The sequence below is a fragment of the Pan troglodytes genome, chromosome X, assembly GCF_028858775.2.
Source record: "Pan troglodytes isolate AG18354 chromosome X, NHGRI_mPanTro3-v2.0_pri, whole genome shotgun sequence".
Lineage (NCBI taxonomy): Eukaryota > Metazoa > Chordata > Mammalia > Primates > Hominidae > Pan > Pan troglodytes.
Window position 1 is genome coordinate 120,742,558 of NC_072421.2, and position 21,369 is coordinate 120,763,926.

General features: G+C 39.8%; 1 protein-coding gene across 7 annotated transcripts in view; it reads left to right on the plus strand.

Annotated features, from left to right (window-relative positions):
- Positions 1-21,369, plus strand: part of GRIA3 (glutamate ionotropic receptor AMPA type subunit 3) — a 307,537-nt gene that overhangs the window by 53,176 nt on the left and 232,992 nt on the right. For all 7 annotated transcript variants that reach the window (XR_010154884.1, XM_054676683.2, XM_063804853.1 and 4 more), the window contains one exon: positions 16,650-16,889. Coding sequence is in view for 6 of the 7 variants with exons in the window: in XM_054676683.2 (XP_054532658.1) it covers positions 16,650-16,889 (240 nt within the window). In the remaining variant the exon portion in view is untranslated. The remainder of the gene's footprint in view (positions 1-16,649; positions 16,890-21,369) is intronic.

Here is a 21,369-nt window from a genome sequence, read left to right on the forward strand (position 1 = left end):
TGCTAGAGAGGAGACAGAGCTAAAAAAAAAGGTGAAATGAAGGTCACAGATTATCAGCAGTGACTTACGAAATAGAACTAGAGAATTCATCATCTCAGAACAAATTTATGTCATCAGCTCGCTAAATGCTTACAGTATGAGCCAAATTATACTGAGTCTGACACAAAAGTAACAGAACACCTGTTTCCTGGGCCTTCAAAAGCTTCTCAGTCATTGATGAAGTTCACATTTACACACATGAGGCAAGCAGGCCACAACTCAGTCCAGGCATGCTATGATCAAATGCCAAAATGGGGGCTTCAGGCCAAGTGCTGCTGGCAGTCACAGTAATAATAGATTTCTTGGGGGATGAGGCAGGCACCAAATGCTCCACAGAGCAGGGAGTATCAGCCAGGTTTTGAAAGGCAGGCAAGAATTGGAATGGCAGAGATTTAGAGAATGGCATTCCAGGATGGGGACACAGCATGAGAAAATGCTCAGTAGCAGGAATGAATAAGAAGTATCTGAGGCATAGAAAGACCACTAGTCTAGGGCAGAAAGTTCCTACAGGAGACCTGTGGAAGACAATTTTAGTTAGACCCTAAGTCCTAAATATAGAGAGCCATGGGGTAGAAAACAAATACCTACTGTTTATTGAACACCTATTATGTACAGATTCTGTGCTTCATGTTTTCTTAATGTAAATTCCAGACTGAAGAGTTTGGACTATATCTGAAAGGCAATGGAGAGCTTAGGGCCCAGTCACTGCGTTCCAATATCTAAAATAAGACAGAGTGTGCTCAGTTACCTCACTCACATGTCCTTGGCCAACCTCTGAGGACTTACTTGAGTGTTTTTATAACTGAGTATACAGCTTCTCTCAGGCAATACCATTGTTACCTGAAAATACAAAGCCTTTAATTTTGCGTGACATCACACAAAGAGAATTACAGAGCCCGAATCCTCTTTCTCTTGGAGCAAATGGACCACTCTGATGTGGTCAGATGTATTCATCAGTAGCACATAAAAGTTACAAGTTAATACATGACTGAGCAGCAAAGTGCTAGAGGGGCTACTTATTCCGTCTGCAGATGAAACTACATTCTAAGAGTTGCATGTGTTTACTTAATTGTAGCTATTTCTAGCTATTTTTAGTCAGATTCCACTCCATGGAGCAAGTTAGGTGCTTTGGGAGACACAGTTTTACTTTCAAGCCACTGAAGGAGCATCTGCAAGGTCCATGCAAAAGGACTCAGCTGTTCCGTGTTGCTGCAAAAGGCTAAAGTAGGAATTAATTTGAATGATGTTCTGCACCAGTGGTTTCTCTTCCCACCTTGCAAATGGATTGAGTTCTAAAAGATGTGTAATCTGGCTGGCCTACAGGTGGCCTTAAATACCAGAGCTGCTTGTTAAAGCACATAAGACCCAGGGTACAACTGAACGGTTTTACAGCACTGAACCTAACTCTATTGCATGCTCATGTTTCTGTGGGAAGATGCGTTCACCTTCCCAACTCAAAAGTTTAGTAACACATGTTCCCTAAGCACTCCCATCTGAGACAGTGGGAGCAGAAATCCCATCAGCTTCCATCCCCAGGTGTTGGCAATTCAATGTGACTCCAGCTGGCTGGTGGGGATGAGTTCAGATGGAGGCTCAGAGGGCCTAGGGAGGAGGGATGGATTGTGAGAACAGGAAAAAGAATGAGATGGGTCCTCTGCAGGAAGTGATAAACAGTGAGGACACAAATGTTGTAGATCAAACCAGTACTAGGCTTGGGACAGGGCATGGAACTACAGTAGCATAAGGTAGTAAAGAAATACATTTTATTTTATGACCCATAACACATATGCATGTATTTAAAACCCAAAACATATGTTTCATGAAACAATGAAACAATACGTACCTTTACTACAAAGATGCACCTTGGCATTTTTCTAGGCTATTTCATTTATTTTTAATGCTAGGTCATGACTCACTACATTGATTTCATAAGCCACTAATGGGTTGTACCCTGCAATTTGCAAACATTGTAGGAAAAGGGAAGAAAGATTCGTTTTCCTTTATTCTTTTTTTTTCTCTTATCGATCATAGACTCTGGCCTGGAACAAATCAGAATGGAGGTTGAAAAAACAGGCACTGGGTTAAAGTGATGAAGGTGGGTTCTAGGCAACATTCAGGGAGAAAAGATAAATGGATAAGAAAGGTGTGGTCATGCTGTCACTGGACCAGTTATGAGTTCCCTAGCAGGAGGTCATATGAAAGGGAACTTGAGAGTAGAACTCTGTATATCTCCAGCATCTGGCACAGTACTTGATGCTGTTCAATAAATGTTTAATTTAAAATATCTACCAAATTGATACACATACATTAGAGGCTGATTGAACATACACATCTGATCAAAACACAGAGTGAATATCAGAATGTATGCTTGGCAAATGGCGGTGTTGACAGGGTTTGTTGTTAGCAACTTTATCCCTCCCCTTTGTCTCTGCGTTCAAATGCCAAAAGGTCCCCATGCAGAGGTATCCCCAACTGGAGAGTCATTCTCCTAGAGGACAACTAAAAGACTCAGATCTTCCCTGACTGTCACTAACGGCCCTCAAAATTTTATCTGACCTGTGTCCTGTTTCCTCAGTGCCTGGTTCTCGTCAGAACTAATCTGACAAACCAATCCATACTGAAGTAGTCATGAGAAATACTGACCGCATGTTTCCCTTCCAGACCACATTTGTAATTTAATAGGGAATTTTGCCATGCTAGCCAAAAAAAGGTGGATGTTTCAAACCTTGTGGTAGTCAATGGAGAAGAGAAACTGAAGATGGGACATCTTTCTAGGGACCCTCAAACCACACTACAAGGCCACTATCTACTCTGCCTACAAATAGGAAGTTTCCATTAGTCATTAAACAATGCCCTCCTCCCCTCCAAAAAAAGTATGAAAGTTGCTAGTACAATGCCTAAAACAGTTAGTAACTAATAAATACTGGTTGGATTAGAATCTAAAACATTTAGGTGGGTAGGCACAGGAGGCAACTTTAACAGGTCCTACTCACCTAGCATTGTCTGTGATAATGGACAATTACATGTTGCACTGTCCACTAGCTGCACGTGGCTATGGAGCACTTGAAATATGACTAGTGTAACTGAGAAAAGTGTAGTCACATGTGGCTAGTGGTTATCAAACTAGACAAGACAGGTCTAGACAGTTAACAGACATGAGACACACATTTTGAGCAAGTACCTTTCTCTCACTGGTGCCCTTGTTAAAAAGCTGGATCTTTTTCTAGATTAGCCCCAAGACCTAAAATGCCTGCCTTCAAAGGGTTGTCCTTCTTCTTTTAGGACAAAGGGGTGTAGGGGATTTGTGGGAGCTGGTTACAGAGGGCTTTGTTCTTAGATTCGAGCTAGACCGTCTGTTCCCAATCAAAGCAGCTTTCAAATAGAGAGCAGTGCAACCCTGAAGCATCCTGCAAGGGCCACTGAGGTTTGCCTGAATGTACACCCTATGCTTGTCAGATGGACATCTCAGCGTGGACCTCCTTGGCACAAAGTTTTACACAGAGCCAGAACAACCTCCCAAACCACGATTGGGCAATTACTTTTAAAAATCCAACTGGTTGAATTCAAGTTAGAAGAAATGCCTTTTACTTTAACTTGCCTTTTTTTTCCTTGATGGAAAATAGGTTTTTTTGCTCTTCAGGCTATTGAGACATATTTGAAGGAACTGAGGTTGTATGAATTTTTAATGCAGCAAAAAGGTGAACTGTTTTGAGTACACCAATCCTGGGTATTGTGAAGATGGCTTTTCAAGAGTTGCTGTCCATCAGGATTGCATTTGGGAAATTTCATAATGCTGCTTACAATTGCTTTAAAGTCTTCTAGCAGATATGGATGCTGAAGACCATGAACCCTAGGGTCGGATATTAATTCAATTTTTCCACCTGTAAAATGGGTAGGCCATTTGCTTCCTAACAACAAACAGCAATGAATCAGCATTTTGATCTTAGGTAATAACACACTGCTTGAGTTATTCTGTAGAAAACAGGAGTTTCCCAATTCTTCTGGTGGCTCATTCTTCACCAAAGAGGTACTTCCCTGTTTGATCATCCTCTCTCCTCTCAGCATCCTTTTCTTTTTTTTTACTTCCTTTTCATAAAACTTGATGATAAATGGTAAAGATACATGGTCAGAGATGATAAAACCCAGGAGAGAAGAAAATTGTTCCAGTTATTTTTTACCCAAGATTTAGGCCGGTGAATGTGTGTGAAGAACCAAAGTCAGTGTTAAGAATCATTCATATTGCCTAAACTGTGAATGTGTTAAAGATATAATATATTTGGAGCATACTGAAGAACTTTAGCCAGACTATTTATTATCTAGTTATTGTCATCCTGAAAGGTATAGGGGTGAAGAATAAAGTAGCATGCCCAATAATTTTGTCCTTGGCCCTGTCCTCTTCAGCATTTTTGTCAATAACTTGGATTATACTACCCGAAGCAGACTGACCGAATTGCAGATGATGCATAACTGGGAGCGACATCTAATAAACTTGTTAAACAAATCAAGATTAAAAATGATCCCTAGAGGCCGAGTCAAAACCATTAGGACGTTTTTAAAAAGCAAAAGTCTATATTTAGGTACAAAAAATCAACAGCACATATCCAAGGTTGGGGGAAGCCTGGTTTGGCAGAAGTTTCTTAATATACCTGGGATATAATTTCAAGACCACAAAGTAGGAGTGGTTTCCATGGAAATCTATGGTGAGCTGTTTGTTTGTTGTTCTGGTTTTGTTTTGTTTTATTTTGTTTTGTTTTATTTTTTAAAAAGCCATGCCATACTCAGCAGCACTGACAGATATGTGTTTTCTAGTCCAGAATTGGGGGGTGGGGAGGGGTATCAGTTCCCTGTCTTCTGGAGGGGTTCAACCTTACTCACAGTGTGGTGCTCAATCCTGGACACCAAACTTTAAGGGTGACATTTGACAAACTGGAACACATCCAGAGAAGGATGGCCAGAGTGGTGAAGAGCCTGGGATCTCTGAAGAACAGTTGGCGATAGGCTGAAAAAAAGAAGTCATAGACAGGTGGGATGCATATTGTCAGATGTTTGAAAGCCTGTCATTTGAAGATGAAGTAGATTGTTTCTGCATACTTCAGACAAAAAAAAAATAATCCTCAGGTGGTGAAAGTTACAAGGAGGTAGATTTGCAGTCAGTATATTAAGAAATTTCTAATAATTAGAGCCATCCCAAAGTAGAATGCACTGTTTTGAAGAGTAGTGAGTTCACTGTCATCAGAAGTATTCAAGAGGGGATGGACCCACCTGCCAATTAAGCTATAGAGGGGATTGTTGCATTTTTTAGGAAGATGGAGGAGGTGACTGAGGCCATCACAACATTAAGAATGTGATGCTAAGGAATCCAAACAAAGTGGGAAATAAAGGCATGTCTTCTTCACTGATGATGGATCTAAAGATTTTATTACTTATATATGGTTTTGGCTTTAATTATGAAATATTTTAAGCCTACAGAAAATAAAACAGACAATTATTAGTTCATTTTTGAGAATAATTTTTGTTTGGGGACCCATCTCACCCTCTCCCTGCTCAGCATGGGCTGCAAAATCAAAGAAAATGGCTTTCAAATACTATATGATGTGATATCAAACTTGTAGCTCTTATCTGTCCATGACAAACCTTAGGGCTGATTCAAAGACATCATAAGAGTTCATCACTTTCCTGCACAGCTTTAAAAATTGTTTCATTGACTGTGACTGGATTACTGGATCAATTATTTTTTCAATTAAGAGTCCTGCTAAACCCCATGTAAAATGAGTTGCAAGTCAAGACAAGCCCCTGACTACTTTAGATGATTGATGGAGATATGTGGATGACAGAGACAGGCTGTAAAGAATGACAATTCTGTGGATTGATTTGTTATGTGGATGATGATTACTGGAAGCCAAGTACCAATACTACTTACTCATTGATACTCAGGGACTTTTGTAATTTTTAAAAGGAGAAATTTAGCTATTACTTCCATTTATTCTCTGCACGAACCTGTGAGGTGGGCAGAGCAGGTGTTAGCATTGCTGGGTTACAAATGACAGACCTGAAGCCCAGGGAAGTGACCGGCCCAAGGTCAGATAGCCAATTAGGGGCTGAACTGTATAAAAACCCATCTCAGTGCAAACACACTGAGAAATAATTTTTAAAATAATATGAATAACATATATCACTTATCAATTGAGCACAGACTATATGAAAGTCATAAGCACTTTACACATATTCATTTAATCCATACAATAATACTATGGAGTAGGTACTATTATACCAATTGTTATAGATATGGAAATGAAGCTTGGAGCATCTAAGTAACTAGCCCAAGTCTATTTAACCAATAACTTGACCTTAAAAAAAAACTCCAAAACTCTTTACCTTCAGTGCCACAACACAATTCAAACCACTATTGTCTCTCACCTAGACTATAGTAATAACATTTCAAAGGTGTTCCCTACTTTCGTTGATGTTCCCTTAAATCTACTCTTCATACAGCAGCAAGAAAAGTCTTTTAAAAATATAAATCAGTTTATGCTATACCCATGATCAAAATTATTCTAATATTTCCTCCCATAGTCCTTGGCATAAAAATACAAATTCCTTACCAACATCTAACAAGGTCCTCCACGGTTGGTTCCTGCCTCCTCTACCAGATTCAACTTGCATTATCCTCTTCCTCACTGGCCATGTTCCAGCCAGGCTAGTCTTCTTTCAGTGCCTCAAATGCATCAAATGCATTTCAGGGCCTTGTCACATGCTAGTCTCTTTGCATAGGGTGCTCTTCTAACATCAGGTGTCAGTTCAAATGCTTTGTCCACAGATAACCTTTCCCTCGCCTAATCTAAATTAAAACCACCTTATCATGAAGTCACAGCATCCTACACATTCTCCTCTTCATAGTTAGAACGTGATAATCACACATTGGTATGATTATTTGATTCATATTTATCATATTTACTGCCAGTACTAGACTGTAAGCACCATGAAGGCAGAGATCTTGTCTGTTTTGCTCACCACCATATTTCAGCACCCAGACACTGCCACACGCTAGGAACCTGAAATTTATTTAATGAATGAATAAGCAAAAAATTAAAGCCCACGCCTGACTCCTGAGTCCCAATGCTTAACCATATTATCTCGATATAAAAGGGCCTAAAAAGCACCCTCTTAGCCCAACCCATTTCAACACCTTTCCCGTCATCTCTGACATTGCTATGGAAGGATGATTTACATTTACATGTGCAAAATGAATTTTCCAAAATACATGTGTTCATATATTAATGCCTGCATTTGCTAGCAGTTACATTCAAGTAGGATCAAATGTTGATAATAAGTGTTTTCTTTGCCAGCATTTAGATACATGCCATGTAATTGCAAAAATAACTAGTTAGACTTTCAGAAGGCAGTATGCTCTTGAGAGCTGAACAAAATGTTCAAAGGAATTAACCCCAAGATGGTAATTAAACCACGCAATCATCAGCTGGAGAATGGGGCTGACACACTGTTCTGACTCTGAAACCTAAAAGGACCCACTGTGGTTACCAGGACACAAGACCAAAGGGCATTGGGGAGGGATCATGATTTATATGAGCCCAGGGAAGGTATGAGCTGACTGCTACCCTATACTCACCCCACCATATCCATCCTCTATCTAATTTCCCCTCTCCTACATCCCCAGGCTAAACACAAATAACTCATTAAAGGGCAGGATCAGGAAGATAGCTGCCTGTATGGTAGGCTTGGAAGAGTCCAGAATATCCACCCTTTTTAAGTTTCTACTGCTAAAGTAACTCCTTTGGGATTTTCTAGATATGTATGCATTTTCATTGGATTAAGGTTTTGCTCTTTGTAAGGAGGAATTCATAAGGTAAACCTTTGGTTCTCAATGTGGGAGATGAGCTATGTTGCCCTCCTGAGGGATATTTGATGATGTTCTGAGGCATTTTGGGTTGTCACAACAGGTAGTAGGAGTGGTGCCCATGGCATTTAGAGGGTAGAAGTCAGTGATGTTGCAAAACATCTTACAATGCACAGGACAGCCCCTGGACAAAGAATTATCCAGACCAAAATGTCAATATTGCCAAGGTTGAAAAACCCTGAACTGACCCACTTACAAAGATTCATTTATTAATCCATTAACAATTCATACACAGAGTAGGTTCTTGCAGAAATAGGAGATGGGATGAGTATATTTTGATTGATCAGTTGAAACAGAAAGAAGGAACAGTAATTTTATAGCAGTATTCAATAGTCTGGGAAAAGACTGGAAGCAACTGACCAGTTAAGAGACTACTCTCAGTCAAGAGAAAAGGAATGATAACTTGAACTGACAATGAACAGGAGGTAGATACACGTACCTTAGAGGCAGAATTGGTGAAGCATTACAAAAGAATGGTATAGGGAAATGAGGGAGAGAACAAAGGCAATCATGATCCTTAAGACTTTAGCTTCGGTTCCTGGAACAAGAGCAATGCATTAGAAGAAACAGGGACAACGGGAGCAGACACATAGGTGGAGGACAGACGTAGAGAAATAATATGCTGAGTTCGTGATGCCTTGAGGGCCTCTGGGTGAGGCTGTTTTATGGGCAGTTAGAAATGTGGCTCTGGAGCTCAGGAGTGTGGCTGAAGCTACAGGTATCTAGTTAGAAGTCATCCACATGGAGGTAGTGAGATTAGATCCCCTTGCCCGGCACATAGCAGGTCTTCCATAAATATTTGTTGAATTTTAAAAAACCATATTTAAAGTGAGGAGAAAAGAGGGCCAGGGACAAAATCTTTGAAACACATCCTCATTGAGGAGGTGGACACAGAGGAAACTGAAAAGGAGGAGTAAGAGAGGTAGGGCCAGCAGAGTTTAATGCACTGGAAATCCGAGAGGAGAGTTTCAAGGGCTAAGATTTAGCCAACAATATCAAATGCGGCTCAGCAATCAATTCGAACAACGTCTATGAATAGAGGGGGATTTGACAGTGAAGAAGTCATCATCGAACTTGAGAGAGCAGTTCAGTAGAGGGATTGGAACAGAAACTAGGTTCCAGAAGCTGAAGACTGCAAGATCTTTATTATCCCATCATTAGTAATAGTGATAAAGGAGTTAGAATGATAGTTGATGGAGGTGGCAGGGATTTAGGAGGAAATGGAATCTTAGCAGATGTTTAGCCTGACAGGAAGAAGGCAGCATAGAGAGACTACAGTGTGGCACTCAAGAGGCCCAAAGAGTAAAATTAGGTTCAATTTAAGGACGAGCTCCCTAGCTGTCAGAGCTGCCCTCCAAGGGAAGTAGTGAGTTCCCTTGTTACTGGATGGATTCAAGGAGAGGCAATATGACCTCACAGAAGGTGGCTCATGTATTGAATGGGAATTTGGACTAGATAATTCATTTCCAACCTTTTGGACTTATCAGATTAATAATATTTTAGGGGGAAAAAGGTAGGGCAGGTGCACATTGATCCAGAGAGTTACCAACCTTTTAATTTTGCTATGTTAAATGTATTAGCTTTATATTTACTACTGTAAAAAATTACCACAAACTTAATAGCTTAAATTGACACAAGATTATTATCATACAGTTCTGTAGGTCAGAAGTCTGGTACAGGTCTCACCAGGCTAAAACCAGTGTGTCGGCAGGGTTGTGTTCCTATCTGGAAGCCCTAAGGGAGACCCTGTTTTCTTGTCTTTTTCAACTTCTAGAGACTACCCATATTTCTTGGCTTGTGGCCTCTTTCCACTTTTCAAGCTAGCAATGGCCAGGCAAGTCTTTCCCATGTCACATTACTCTGATACCGACTCTCATTTTGCCTCTGTCTTCCACATTTAAAGAAGCTTGTGATTACACTGGGCCACCCAGATAATCCAGGATATTCTTGATATTTTAGGGTCCATTGATTAGCAGCCTTAATCCCATCTACAGCCTAATTTCCCTTTACCGTATAACCTAATTCAGGGACTTTGGGATTCAGACATGGACATCTTTTGGGGAGTCATTATTTTATCTACCCACATAAGAGATATAGATATATAAATATATCTCCCATGTGATAGACATCATCATCATTTATCATCAACATCATCATTTCAGAAAATAAAGACTACATATAGCACTAAAGAGTAGAAATTATATAGAGAAAAGGACTGTCTTTCAAAAAAAAAAAAAAAAACCACGAGTTGTCTACCTTACTCCAACACACACAATAAAACACAGCATACATTTATTTATTTCCTTACACTGGTAACTCCACCAATTACTAATACCACAGCTTTAGAAAGCACCAGACTATATGATCTCTCAAGGTCCCTCCTGGCTCTAAGTTTCTTTGATCCACTGGACTTCACTGTACTATGAAGGAATTACCTGGAGAACCTTGTTGTGATGTAGCTCTATGAGTTTCTTCATAGCTATATTTTTCGTCTTCCTGCTTGCTTTAAATGCGATCATTAAATCAGCAAGAGACTTCAGTTTCCCTCTTTCCTCCTTGATTCAAAAGGTATGAAAAGTGTTCTGTAAATGATATGCAATATTGTTATTCTGAACTTTGAAGTAATCAAGTTGTTTGACATTTTTGTAATGATGCCTTTTGGAATATGGGTGGTATAATTTGGTGCCACACTGTACATTAACAATACCCGTCTCGACCCTACAGACTCGGGGACTATAAATAAAAGCGTGACAGCTGGCTCCAGCCTTGCTTGCCACTCACCATTGAAGGGAACGCAGCTGGGGAGCTACACTAGAGTCCCCAGGAATCCAGAATGTAGTCAGAAACGACATCTTCAATGAGAAAAAAAATTGGTATTTTGTTACTGGGAATATACAGAGACAGGCACTCTTAGGAGGCAGACAACCAAGCTATTTCACACTGAGAAGGCACAGAGGCCCCAGGTAGGGACAGCATTTCACCAGCACAAAGGCATTATATAGGGAGGGAAGAGACAGAGGACAATGGCATCTTCTTGAGCCAAATTGGCAGAGTTTCTTTAACCCATTACCACCCAGAAGTGAGACTAGGAAAGAAGAAATGGATAGGAAAAGTGAAAGAGACGGAAAGTGATATCCTGGGGCTTGGTATGAGATAGAGGGCAATGGTTACTGTGGGGAGGATAACACAATAGAGCTAACAGAGGGCAAAGTACACCGAGAGAGAGAGAGAGAGAGAGAGAGAGAGAGAGAGAGAGAGAGGTGAAGCTGATATACTTCATATTTTATTTATTTGTCTCATTTATTGTATTTTCCCGTCACTAGTCTGTAAGTCCCAAGAGGACAGGATCTTTTTCACTCCTGTATCTCCCAACATCTATAACAGTGCCTGACACATAGTAGACGCTCAATAAATATTTGATGAATGAATAAATAGCTAGTATTCATTGAATGTCTATTATATGCTAAGCACTGTTATAGGTGCTGCCCATGAATGAACGTATTTTAACTTTCACAGCAATGCTGAAACAGTTATTGTCATTATCCCAATTTTACAGATGAAGAAACTCTATCAGAGGCACAGAGATACTAAGTAACTTGCCTAATAAGTAAAGGATACAGGATTTCAACCTATATGGTCTAACTTTAGAACCTGCCTATGTAATAACCATCCTATACTGAGGCTCAGAAAGGTCAAATAACTTGCGCAAAGTTACGCAGCTTATGACTGGCAGAGCCATGATTGGAACCAAGATCTGCCTGTCTATGAAGTTGCTGCCTTTCCCTCTGCACTTCATGACTTTATAAGATTGCCAAGACAAATATTTCTTCCATCACCATTTTACCAGAGAGTCTTCTGAGATAAAGAAATGGGTGTGAGGCTGGGCATGGTGGCTCACTCCTGTAATCCCAGCACTTTGGGAGGCTGAGGCAGGTGGATCACCTGAGGTCGGGAGTTCGAGACCAGCCTGACCAACATGGAGAAACCTCGTCTCTACTAAATATACAAAAATTAGCCGGGCATGGTGGCGCATGCCTGTATTCCCAGCTACTTGAGAGGCTGAGGTAAGAGAATTGCTTGAACCTGGGAGGCGGAGGTTGCAGTGAGCCGAGATCGGGCCATTGCACTCCAGCCTGGGCGACAAGAGCAAAACTCCATCTCAAAAAAAAAAAAAAAAGAAAGAAAGAAAGGAAGAAAGAAAAAAAGAGAAATGGGTGTGCTTCATTAAGGATTCAGATAAAGGAAACAGACATCCCCCAAAAGAATCATGACTCCCAAAAGATCACCAATCTGCAACCAGCTCTCACTGCTGTTATTGGGGCTGGAGGGAGCTGAGGGAAGCAGCTGGCAGATGAATCATGGGAAACCCCTGGTAGAGCCATCTATGCTACCTTGTCTGAGGGCTAGGCATTGAAGGTAAGTCACTTTCATGCAGGTGAATCCTGACCCACGCTGCAAAAGATAGCTCTGGAGAAGGGATGGTGAGGAGATGCCAGTAAAGCTTTTCTAAGAGACTAGTTAATAATTCCTGTGTGACCTTGTGTAAGACACTCCCTCCCTTTGTGTCATAGTTTCTTTATGATAGGGAGACATCAGACCAGTGAAACTCTGTTCAATCAGAAGAGCTCCACTGTCTCATTTGTAAAATAAACTTTTCCATATAAAATTTCATTTGGAGAAAGGATTTCACCACTAAAAACTATGCTTGAGAAACAAGTGAATAAAAAATAAGTTCCTTCTAGCTCAAACATTCTAAGAATCTAAAATCATAGACGTTGTGGGTGGGTCAACTCAGTGTTCCATTCAACCCTACTTTTGACAGCCAGGAACAGGCCTAGGATCTGCTGTGAAAGGCCCTTCACAGGTCCCCCATGCCCCAGCTTCTTTCAGAGGCCATTAACACTGTCCTCATATGGCAGTTGTCTTCCCCATTGGGCTAATCCTTCGCAGGCCTTCTACTGATGTCTGTCTATGTTGGAGTGGGTGGAGCACAGGGGTCAATATTTGCAGGACAGTTGTACTTCTGTTTTATATGAAAGGAGTCAAATGTTTCCTGATTTTCACCTAAAACTCTTCTTATTGATGTCCACCACCAAAAGACAGTGGATCTGCCTTTTGGACCACGGTGGCATATTATTCCCTGAGGATTGCCACTGATCTATAAATATTCCTGAGTCCCTTGTCTGAGTCACAACCAGAGCTGTATGCTTAGTTTGGAAATTTTAAATTTCAGTGGGTTTTCTCACACAGGCTCCCTACACATTTTTATAAGTTCTTCTTTTGTCTCATTCTTCTTGTCATAATATACAGGCTTAAAGATTTCACTGGGTTCACCTTCCTGGAGACAACTCATAAGGTTTTACCAAAGTCTGGGTTTCACATATACAATATGATTCCCTTGATATAAAGCTTTAAAACAAGCAAAAATAATAATATATCGTTTAGGTGTATGTGTTTGTATATTTTTTTAAAACCAAGGTGATAATAAATACAAATTTCACGATAGTAGTTACCTGGGGCAGGGGTAGCAGGGAGGAGTGTTATCAATACAGGGAGATGGACTAGAGGAGGACCACATAGATAAAAGTAAGTTACCAGTAATGTTATAGTTCTCAGGTTGGGTAATGGCTTTATAGGTGTTCATTATAGTCTAAATAAATAAATAAATGCAATAAATAAAATATTAAAAGTCCGTGTATGAACTAACAATGATTAATTAATTCTGCACCCCGAGTTCAAGGTCAATGATTAGAAGAGCAATACAAGATTTTTTTTAATCAACCAGAACCTCGCCACTTATCTTCTGTTTCCTTCCACTATTTCAAGAGCTTTTTGAAACTGAAAGTGGATCATGGCTATAGTTTTCCTTCTTTTTAAGTTTATATTCCCCCTCAATTATTGCCCATAATCTAGTCAGGTTGGAGTTCTCCTTGCTGCAAATATGTTGCATTTTCCCATGAGACTATTTTTGTATAGGATTCATGGATCCTAATTTTTCTTTTGCCAGTTGGTATGGATCTGAGAATTACCAGCTACCCTTTGAATCATTTTGGTTGAAGGGCCATGATTGGTTGTTCTAGTCTTCCAGCCCATGACCATTATTAGTAAGGAGAGGTTCTTTCTAGGGTTGACAGATAAAATACAGGATGCCCAGTTAAATTTGAATTTCAGATAAACAACAAATTATGTTTTTAGTGTATGTATGAATTTGAGGCATACTTATACTAAAAAATTATTTACCTGAAATTCAAATTTAATTGAAAATCTTGTTTTTATTTGCTAAACCTGGAAACCCTATCTCTTGTGGAGCAATGATTACTTTTTAATAACATTATTGGATTTGAGTACATGTGAGTGTGAGTTTTGGATCAGGCACACTCAGATTCAAATTCTGGCTCCTCTGCTTAATAGCTAGAACAGTTTTTTTGGTCTCAGAATTTTTATGTATTAAATAGGAATAACAGCAATACCTCATAAAGCTGATGAGAATATTAAATGAAAAAATATTTGTACAGTAGTTAGTATAGTGCCTGGCTAAATACTATTCTCATTATTAATGGCTGTTATTATCAATGGCTATTATCATTATTATTGGATGTTATCATTATTATTGTCAATTTTGTACAGAACATTATGTGCACTGGCCAAGATTTGATTTGGTATTGCAAAACTCCACTTACAGGATTAATTTGAGAATGGGACTTTTCTTAGCATCACCCTTGGTGATGATCAAGACATCCCTTTTGTTTCTGAGTATTGTACTCCCTTTGGCTCTTGTCATGAAGTACCCCAGATTCACTCTAGTTGGATTTTTCCTTTTATTTATTTATTTGTTTATTTTTGAGACGGTGTCTCACTCTGTCGGTCACCCAGGCTGGAGTGCAGCGGCACGATCTCGGCTCACTGCAACCTCTGCCTCCCGGGTTCAAGCGATTCTCCTGCCTCAGCCTCCCGAGTAGCTGTGACTACAGGTGCCCGCCACCATGCCCGGCTAATTTTTGTATTTTTAGTAGAGAAGGGGTTTCACCGTGTCAGCCAGGGTGGTCTTGATCTCCTGACCTCGTGATCTGCCTGCCTTGGCCTCCCAAAGTGCTGGGATTACAGGCGTGAGCCACCGCGACGGGATTTTTCCTTTTAATATAAAGACGTTTCCTGTGCATGTGTCTGAGGGTCACTTAGAATTCTTCAAGTTGAAGACTATTGTCTCCTATGATGGAGATGGTTAAGTGACTGATAATCACTTTTGAAATGCTACCCTCAAGCCAATGGCTAATGACTTTGGTTGATAAAAAGAGAACAGCTCTAATCAACATAGATTCGAATCAAATGCAGGGAAAGCAAAATACTACATCCACTGAGAACTCTATCTCTCACAACAGGGTCAAGAAATGAATTAAATTGGTTTTCCACTTGCCTTCATGCTTTCAATACCTTCTTTATTTTTGGTGCCCAACGTCTTCACTGTTTCTCCTCTCAGGGAGGACTCCAGACCCCATACACATTCTCTTCTCTGACCCACTCATCCCCATCAGAATTTACCCATCTGATTTCCCACTCATCCTTGCATCTAATCAGACATTAATTTATCTTACCACAGTAACTGCTAAATAAGATTCTATTTAATCACTCTCCCAGGCCACAGACTTCTTTTAAACACTTGAAGAAGTAAACTTAACAGTGGTATTTAGGGTTTTCTAGTAGGTAAGGGAGACCATGCAGGACCCCTTAAATCACACCACATTATGCCTGTTATGTCTGCTTCGCATGAATGGAAGTGAGCAGTGGTGCAGATAATCTAAAGATCATTTCCACTTTGTTTGTGAATGCTCCACAGTGTTGTTGTAGCTGATTTGCTTTGCTAATTATGTTCTACTGAAGCTAATATTAAAATTGGTTCACATTTTTTAAGCTCTTATGGGCCAGAAGAGAGAAGAGGCAGCAATGTGGCCCACTTTGAAATGAAGGAAAGGTGACAACTGTGAGGGGGGTGTGAAAATTCTACATGTGGGCTAGTGGAGTCTATAAGATACATGCAAAAGGATCAAGATAGAACTTTCCCAATTACACATGGGCAGGATAGGCAGCCACCTAACCCCTGTGACTCGATGAGCACTGAAAGGACAGTCTTCCCATGGCCTGCCCAGAGCCTTAAATCATCTAAATTAATAGCCCACATTAAGGGCTTTAATAATAACATAACTGTGGCTAAGACATTATGTAACCTGAAGGGTAACACATTTCCTAGCAGACATATTAGCAGCTAGTCTTACTAAATTCTCAGTCACCTATGAGAAAAAGGAATGAAGGGTGGTACAAAAAACAGTTGTAGTTGTAGTTTGATGGACGCATTAGTACACTAAGAGGCCCCTGGGCAGCTAAAGTGGAAGTACAAGAGCACTGAATGCCTTGGAGATGAGCCGGGAGGGTTTTGAAAGGGAGTAAGACAACTTTCACCTCTATTTTTCCCACATTTTCTTAGTTTCCAGCTCATTGTGCACATAGAGAATGTGTACCTGTATCAAATTAATTCTCTTCCCTTTCTTACTCTTCTCCTGTTGGGTAACTGGGTTTTCAGGGGCTTCTTTCTTCTGAGGTATGCAATTTGGGGCCTAATTGTACATTGTATTTCTAACCCTACAAGCTGCAGCAAAGGACCATGGAGCTATTGAATCTTTTTCTCTTTTTCTCATTGCAGTCTGCTCCCAGTTCTCGAGAGGGGTGTATGCCATCTTTGGATTCTATGACCAGATGTCAATGAACACCCTGACCTCCTTCTGTGGGGCCCTGCACACATCCTTTGTTACGCCTAGCTTCCCCACTGACGCAGATGTGCAGTTTGTCATCCAGATGCGCCCAGCCTTGAAGGGCGCTATTCTGAGTCTTCTGGGTCATTACAAGTGGGAGAAGTTTGTGTACCTCTATGACACAGAACGAGGTAAGAAGAGGCACCTGCTCTGCTCTTTAGATATTCATGTAATTGTGTTCAAACTTCCTCAGCTTATGTGCCCTTTGCTTCCAATAAATAAAATCTAATTCTGTTTTAAAATTGTATTTAATATTCCAAATAAATCAAAGGTTAAGATTAAAAAATAAAAGTAATAGTAATTTTAGAACCTAATTTTTCAAGCTATGTAGGCCCTCCCTGAAAAAGCAGTTTGGAATACCTCTTGATTGAGTCACCATTGTTGAAAAAGAACGCCTCCCCCATCAAAAATTTTATCTGGTCTAAAATGTATGAAGTAAAAGCAGCTTAGTCTAAGTAGAGAGAGGCTTAAATTGGAAAGTTTTGGAAAATTAATCCTGTCAGAAACTGTAATTATCCCCATTTCATAGATGAGATAGCTAAAGTCCAAGTGCTTTTTCATACAGCAGTTTAACCACTAAAATGGGACTGGTAGCAATGTCTCTTGCTTCCAGGACTCATTCCATCAGATCACATTAAGTTTTCAGCTTAGCAGGCCTCAACAATTATCTGATAGAAATAATGAGTGAGACAGCTAAACTGGGCTTTGGGGATTGATTTTTTGTTTTGTTTTTGTTTTTGTTTTTGTTTTGTTTTGTTTTGTTTTAAATAGTGAGACAGTCTACGGCCATACCACTCTAAATATGCCCAGTCTCCTCTAATAATGAGACAATATATTGAGGATACACTCTATTAAAACAGGCTCAGAAATTAAGAGTCTGATCTTAAATAATATACAGTAAGGTCTACTGATTAATTTGCTAGAGCACACACATCATAATTCATCTAATCAGGCTCCTCCAACACCCAGTTGTCTTTGACGGGTTCCTCGGTAAAACCAAGGGATTCTATCACCAAGACGTTCCAGAAGACAATGTTACTTTATCACTCATTTGCCTGTGGTTCCATTTATAGGCTGGGGGTGGTTCTCTCTAACTCAGAATTTTTAAACTCAGAAGGATTAAATGAAAGGCTTATCTGCCTGAGGGGTACCTGTAGAAGAGGTCCTTCTAAGTAACTTAACTTGAACGGCCATTTTGCTCTTGGGAATCCAGAACACTCTTCACTTTACTCTCATTTTGCTGCATCATCAAATCTTAATAGCAAATACTTAGGCCTGTATTTCCCTATTGTACTTACCTCCAAACTGTCATCAAATTTCATGAACCTGAAGCAGAAGACCAGAGGTCTAGTCCAAGCTCTGCCACTAACTAGCTCACTTAACAAGTTGACCTTGACCAACTCATTGACATGCTCTTGGACTCGGCCTCCTCACCTAAGGTGTGTTCCTTCTTAATGTTATATTCCATGATTCTGTGATTTTTTTGAGATATTTGACCAGATACTGACACTTTGTATCTTGCTACTAATCCTAACTTATATATTATCAGTTAATTAGTCAATCCATTCTACAAGCCATTATCAACCCCCAATGGTGGTCTCCAATCCTGTGATTCATACATATATAATATGGTTTCAAGGGGGTGTGTACAGAAAAAGATACTTATAAAGCAATTCATGAACAACACAGAACAACATCAAATTGAGTGCTACACTGTATACTCTGAATACTTTAAGAATTGTGGAAAGGTTGCACTCCAGAAAAGTAGAGTTTTCAGAGAAAGCTTGCTAGAGAAGCTAGCCTTGAAAGATAGATAAGTTGTGGGTTGCAAGAGAGAAGGGAGATGGGGCTTTGGAGAGGAGAAAAGAGAACAAACAAACAGCAGGGCCAGGAAGGAACACTGTGTGTTCAGGTAGAGCCCTGTCTGACTGAGATACAAAATAGCTTGAATATTCTAATTCATAATTTGCCAAATTTTAATAAATTTCATTTTGTCCAAACAGTATACATGTACTGTATACAGCGTAATCTAGTGCATATCAATTTCGTTTTCAGAACTGAACTTTGTAAGTCAGGCAACTTCTCTCCTGAAACGTTTTAAAAACTAAATATTGGTTCCACCAACAGTGTACCTCTCATTTATTCAAAAGCAGAAGACACAATTAATGAATTTTATCCTCATCTAGTGTGACCCTTCTCTGCTCATTAGCTCTCTACTAGAAGAACGGGAGGAAAAGACCATCTATCTATTTCTTACCCTTGCATCTTTTCTCTAATCGTCTAACTAAATAGTTTGGACAAGTCTATGGTCTTGGAGTCAAAGAAAGCTTTCTGACTCATGTAACTTTATATTTTTCCCCTGCAGCCATTTAGCTGGTGGGACTAATCCGCTCTGCTTAAGAAGTACTTCCCATAAACTTTTACACTAATTTACCCCTTGAAAAGCCTTCTTACATTACTGTACTAGGATCCTGTTCCAAAATTTTCAATGGCTTTCTATTGCCCATATTGAAAAAAGCAGTCTATTCTTCAAGATTTGGCATGAGTATGCCTCAACCAACTAACAAACCCATTCTCCCTATGCTACCCAATGAGAACCTCCCATTGTAGGAAGCTCCCATTTTCCACTGCTGCCTAAATGCACCAGAACCATGCCTGCCTCAGCAATCGTACTTTTACTACTACCTGGAATTCTCTCCTTCATCTTGATATGGTAATCATGTCCATTCTTCCAATTTTCAAAACCCGCCTCAAACTCTACCTCCCCAAGGTAGCCTTCCTTGACCACTCTAGCTCACAATTATTCATTAATGCAATAGATGCTAAGGCTACAATAAAAACCACATAGATATAGTTAGATGTGGTTCCTGCTTTATAAACCTACATTCTAATGATGGAGATAGACAAAAACCAAGTAAATTAACAAATAAAACAATTGCACATTTAAATAAGGTGCTATGAAGGAAAAAAATAGACAGATAATAATGGATAGGGCTTAATTTCCAAAGGATGTTCAGTGATGGCCTCATTGAGAAGGGGCATTTAAGCTGAGAACTAAAGGATTGGAAGGAGGCAGCATGTGAAGAGTAGAGGGAAATAGTTTCAAGCAGTAGAAATAGCAAGTGCAAAGGTCATGTCGTATGGTTGAGGAACTGAAAGAAGTCCAGTGTGGCTAAAGGATAACAAGTAGGTAGAAAGTGGCCTGAGAGCAGACTGTAGAGGTAGACAAGAGCCAGATCATAGCCATAGAGTATAAACAGAAGCCATGCTGAGGAGTATGAATTTTATTCTAATTGCAGTGGGAAGTCATTGGAGGATTCTGAGCAGGGAAGTCACATGATCTGCATTTCTGTAGAGAATGGAGTGTGGTGCAAGTAAAAAAGAAGGGAAACCAATTGAAAGTCCATTGCGGTCATCCAGATGAGAAATGATGGCAGCTTTGGACTAAGCTGGAGATGGAGAAAAAGAGATGGAGTTGAAGTATACTTTGGAGACAGAATTGACAGAACTTGGGGACAGATTGACTGTGGGATGTGAAGGAGAGGAAGGATTCATGGATGATTACTATGTGTTTGGCTTGAGAGATTGGGTAAGATGGTAAGATGGTGATGCCGTTTACTGAGGTGACTGGACAGGAGGAGACTTAGTTTTGAGGAGCAGAGATCTTGCCTACCTCTAAACACCCACAGAACCCTTCTGTCCGTGTCATTCATCTGGCATTGAATATAACTGCCTTCTGCTGTTATTTCACTGGCTATGATCTATACTATACCTTCCCAAGCATTTCTCTCCAGTGTGATAATAAACAACTGGCTAGCCCCTAGATTTATACTTTGTGCCTCCCCTAGTACATAGCACATGCCTGTGTGCCTACTTAGTGTTTTCCAACCTCCTTTAGTGATTCATCAAGAATAAGCCTATGTCTGTTTTTCAACACTGGACTGAAAGAAAGAGAGAAAGAAAGAAAGAAAAATAAAGAAGGAAGGAAGGGTGGGTATGGGTAGGAGGGAGAATGGGAAGGGAAGAAAGAAGATAGGAAGGGAAGAGAAAGAAGAGAAGGAAGGAAGGAAGGAAGGGAGGAAGGGAGGGAAAGCAGGCCCAATTTATAAATCATACCAATCACTTGGTACAGTTGTTTAAAATATTCAGTATTCTGTATTTTCTTGTTTTGTGCAATGATCATCTCTTGCTTTAGTAATAAAAATTACAGGGAGAAATTACAATAGAAAATATAATTTTAGAATATTTTAAATTATATAAGAGAGATAGAACAGAAAGAGAAACAGAAGAGAACACCTATAATTACATTCATAAGCTAAATATACAAATGATATGACTCTACTGTATAAGGGCAGGGATGAGTGGGGAGCTGAGAAATGGGTTAAACGTTTGAGATCATTTAAAAGAATTGTAGCACAACCAGGGTAAAGTTTTCTCTGAAATTATGAAACATTGAGTGGAATTCAGGGCTTTGTTGACTCTGCTTCTATTTCTGTCTGCAGACGAAAGTCTGATTTGGGGTTTGCAGTTTGTCAGTTTCTAAAATCCTACCTTGATTCATTAATACAAAGTTGAAAATTACTTTCTTGGTGCTATATACATAAAAGAACA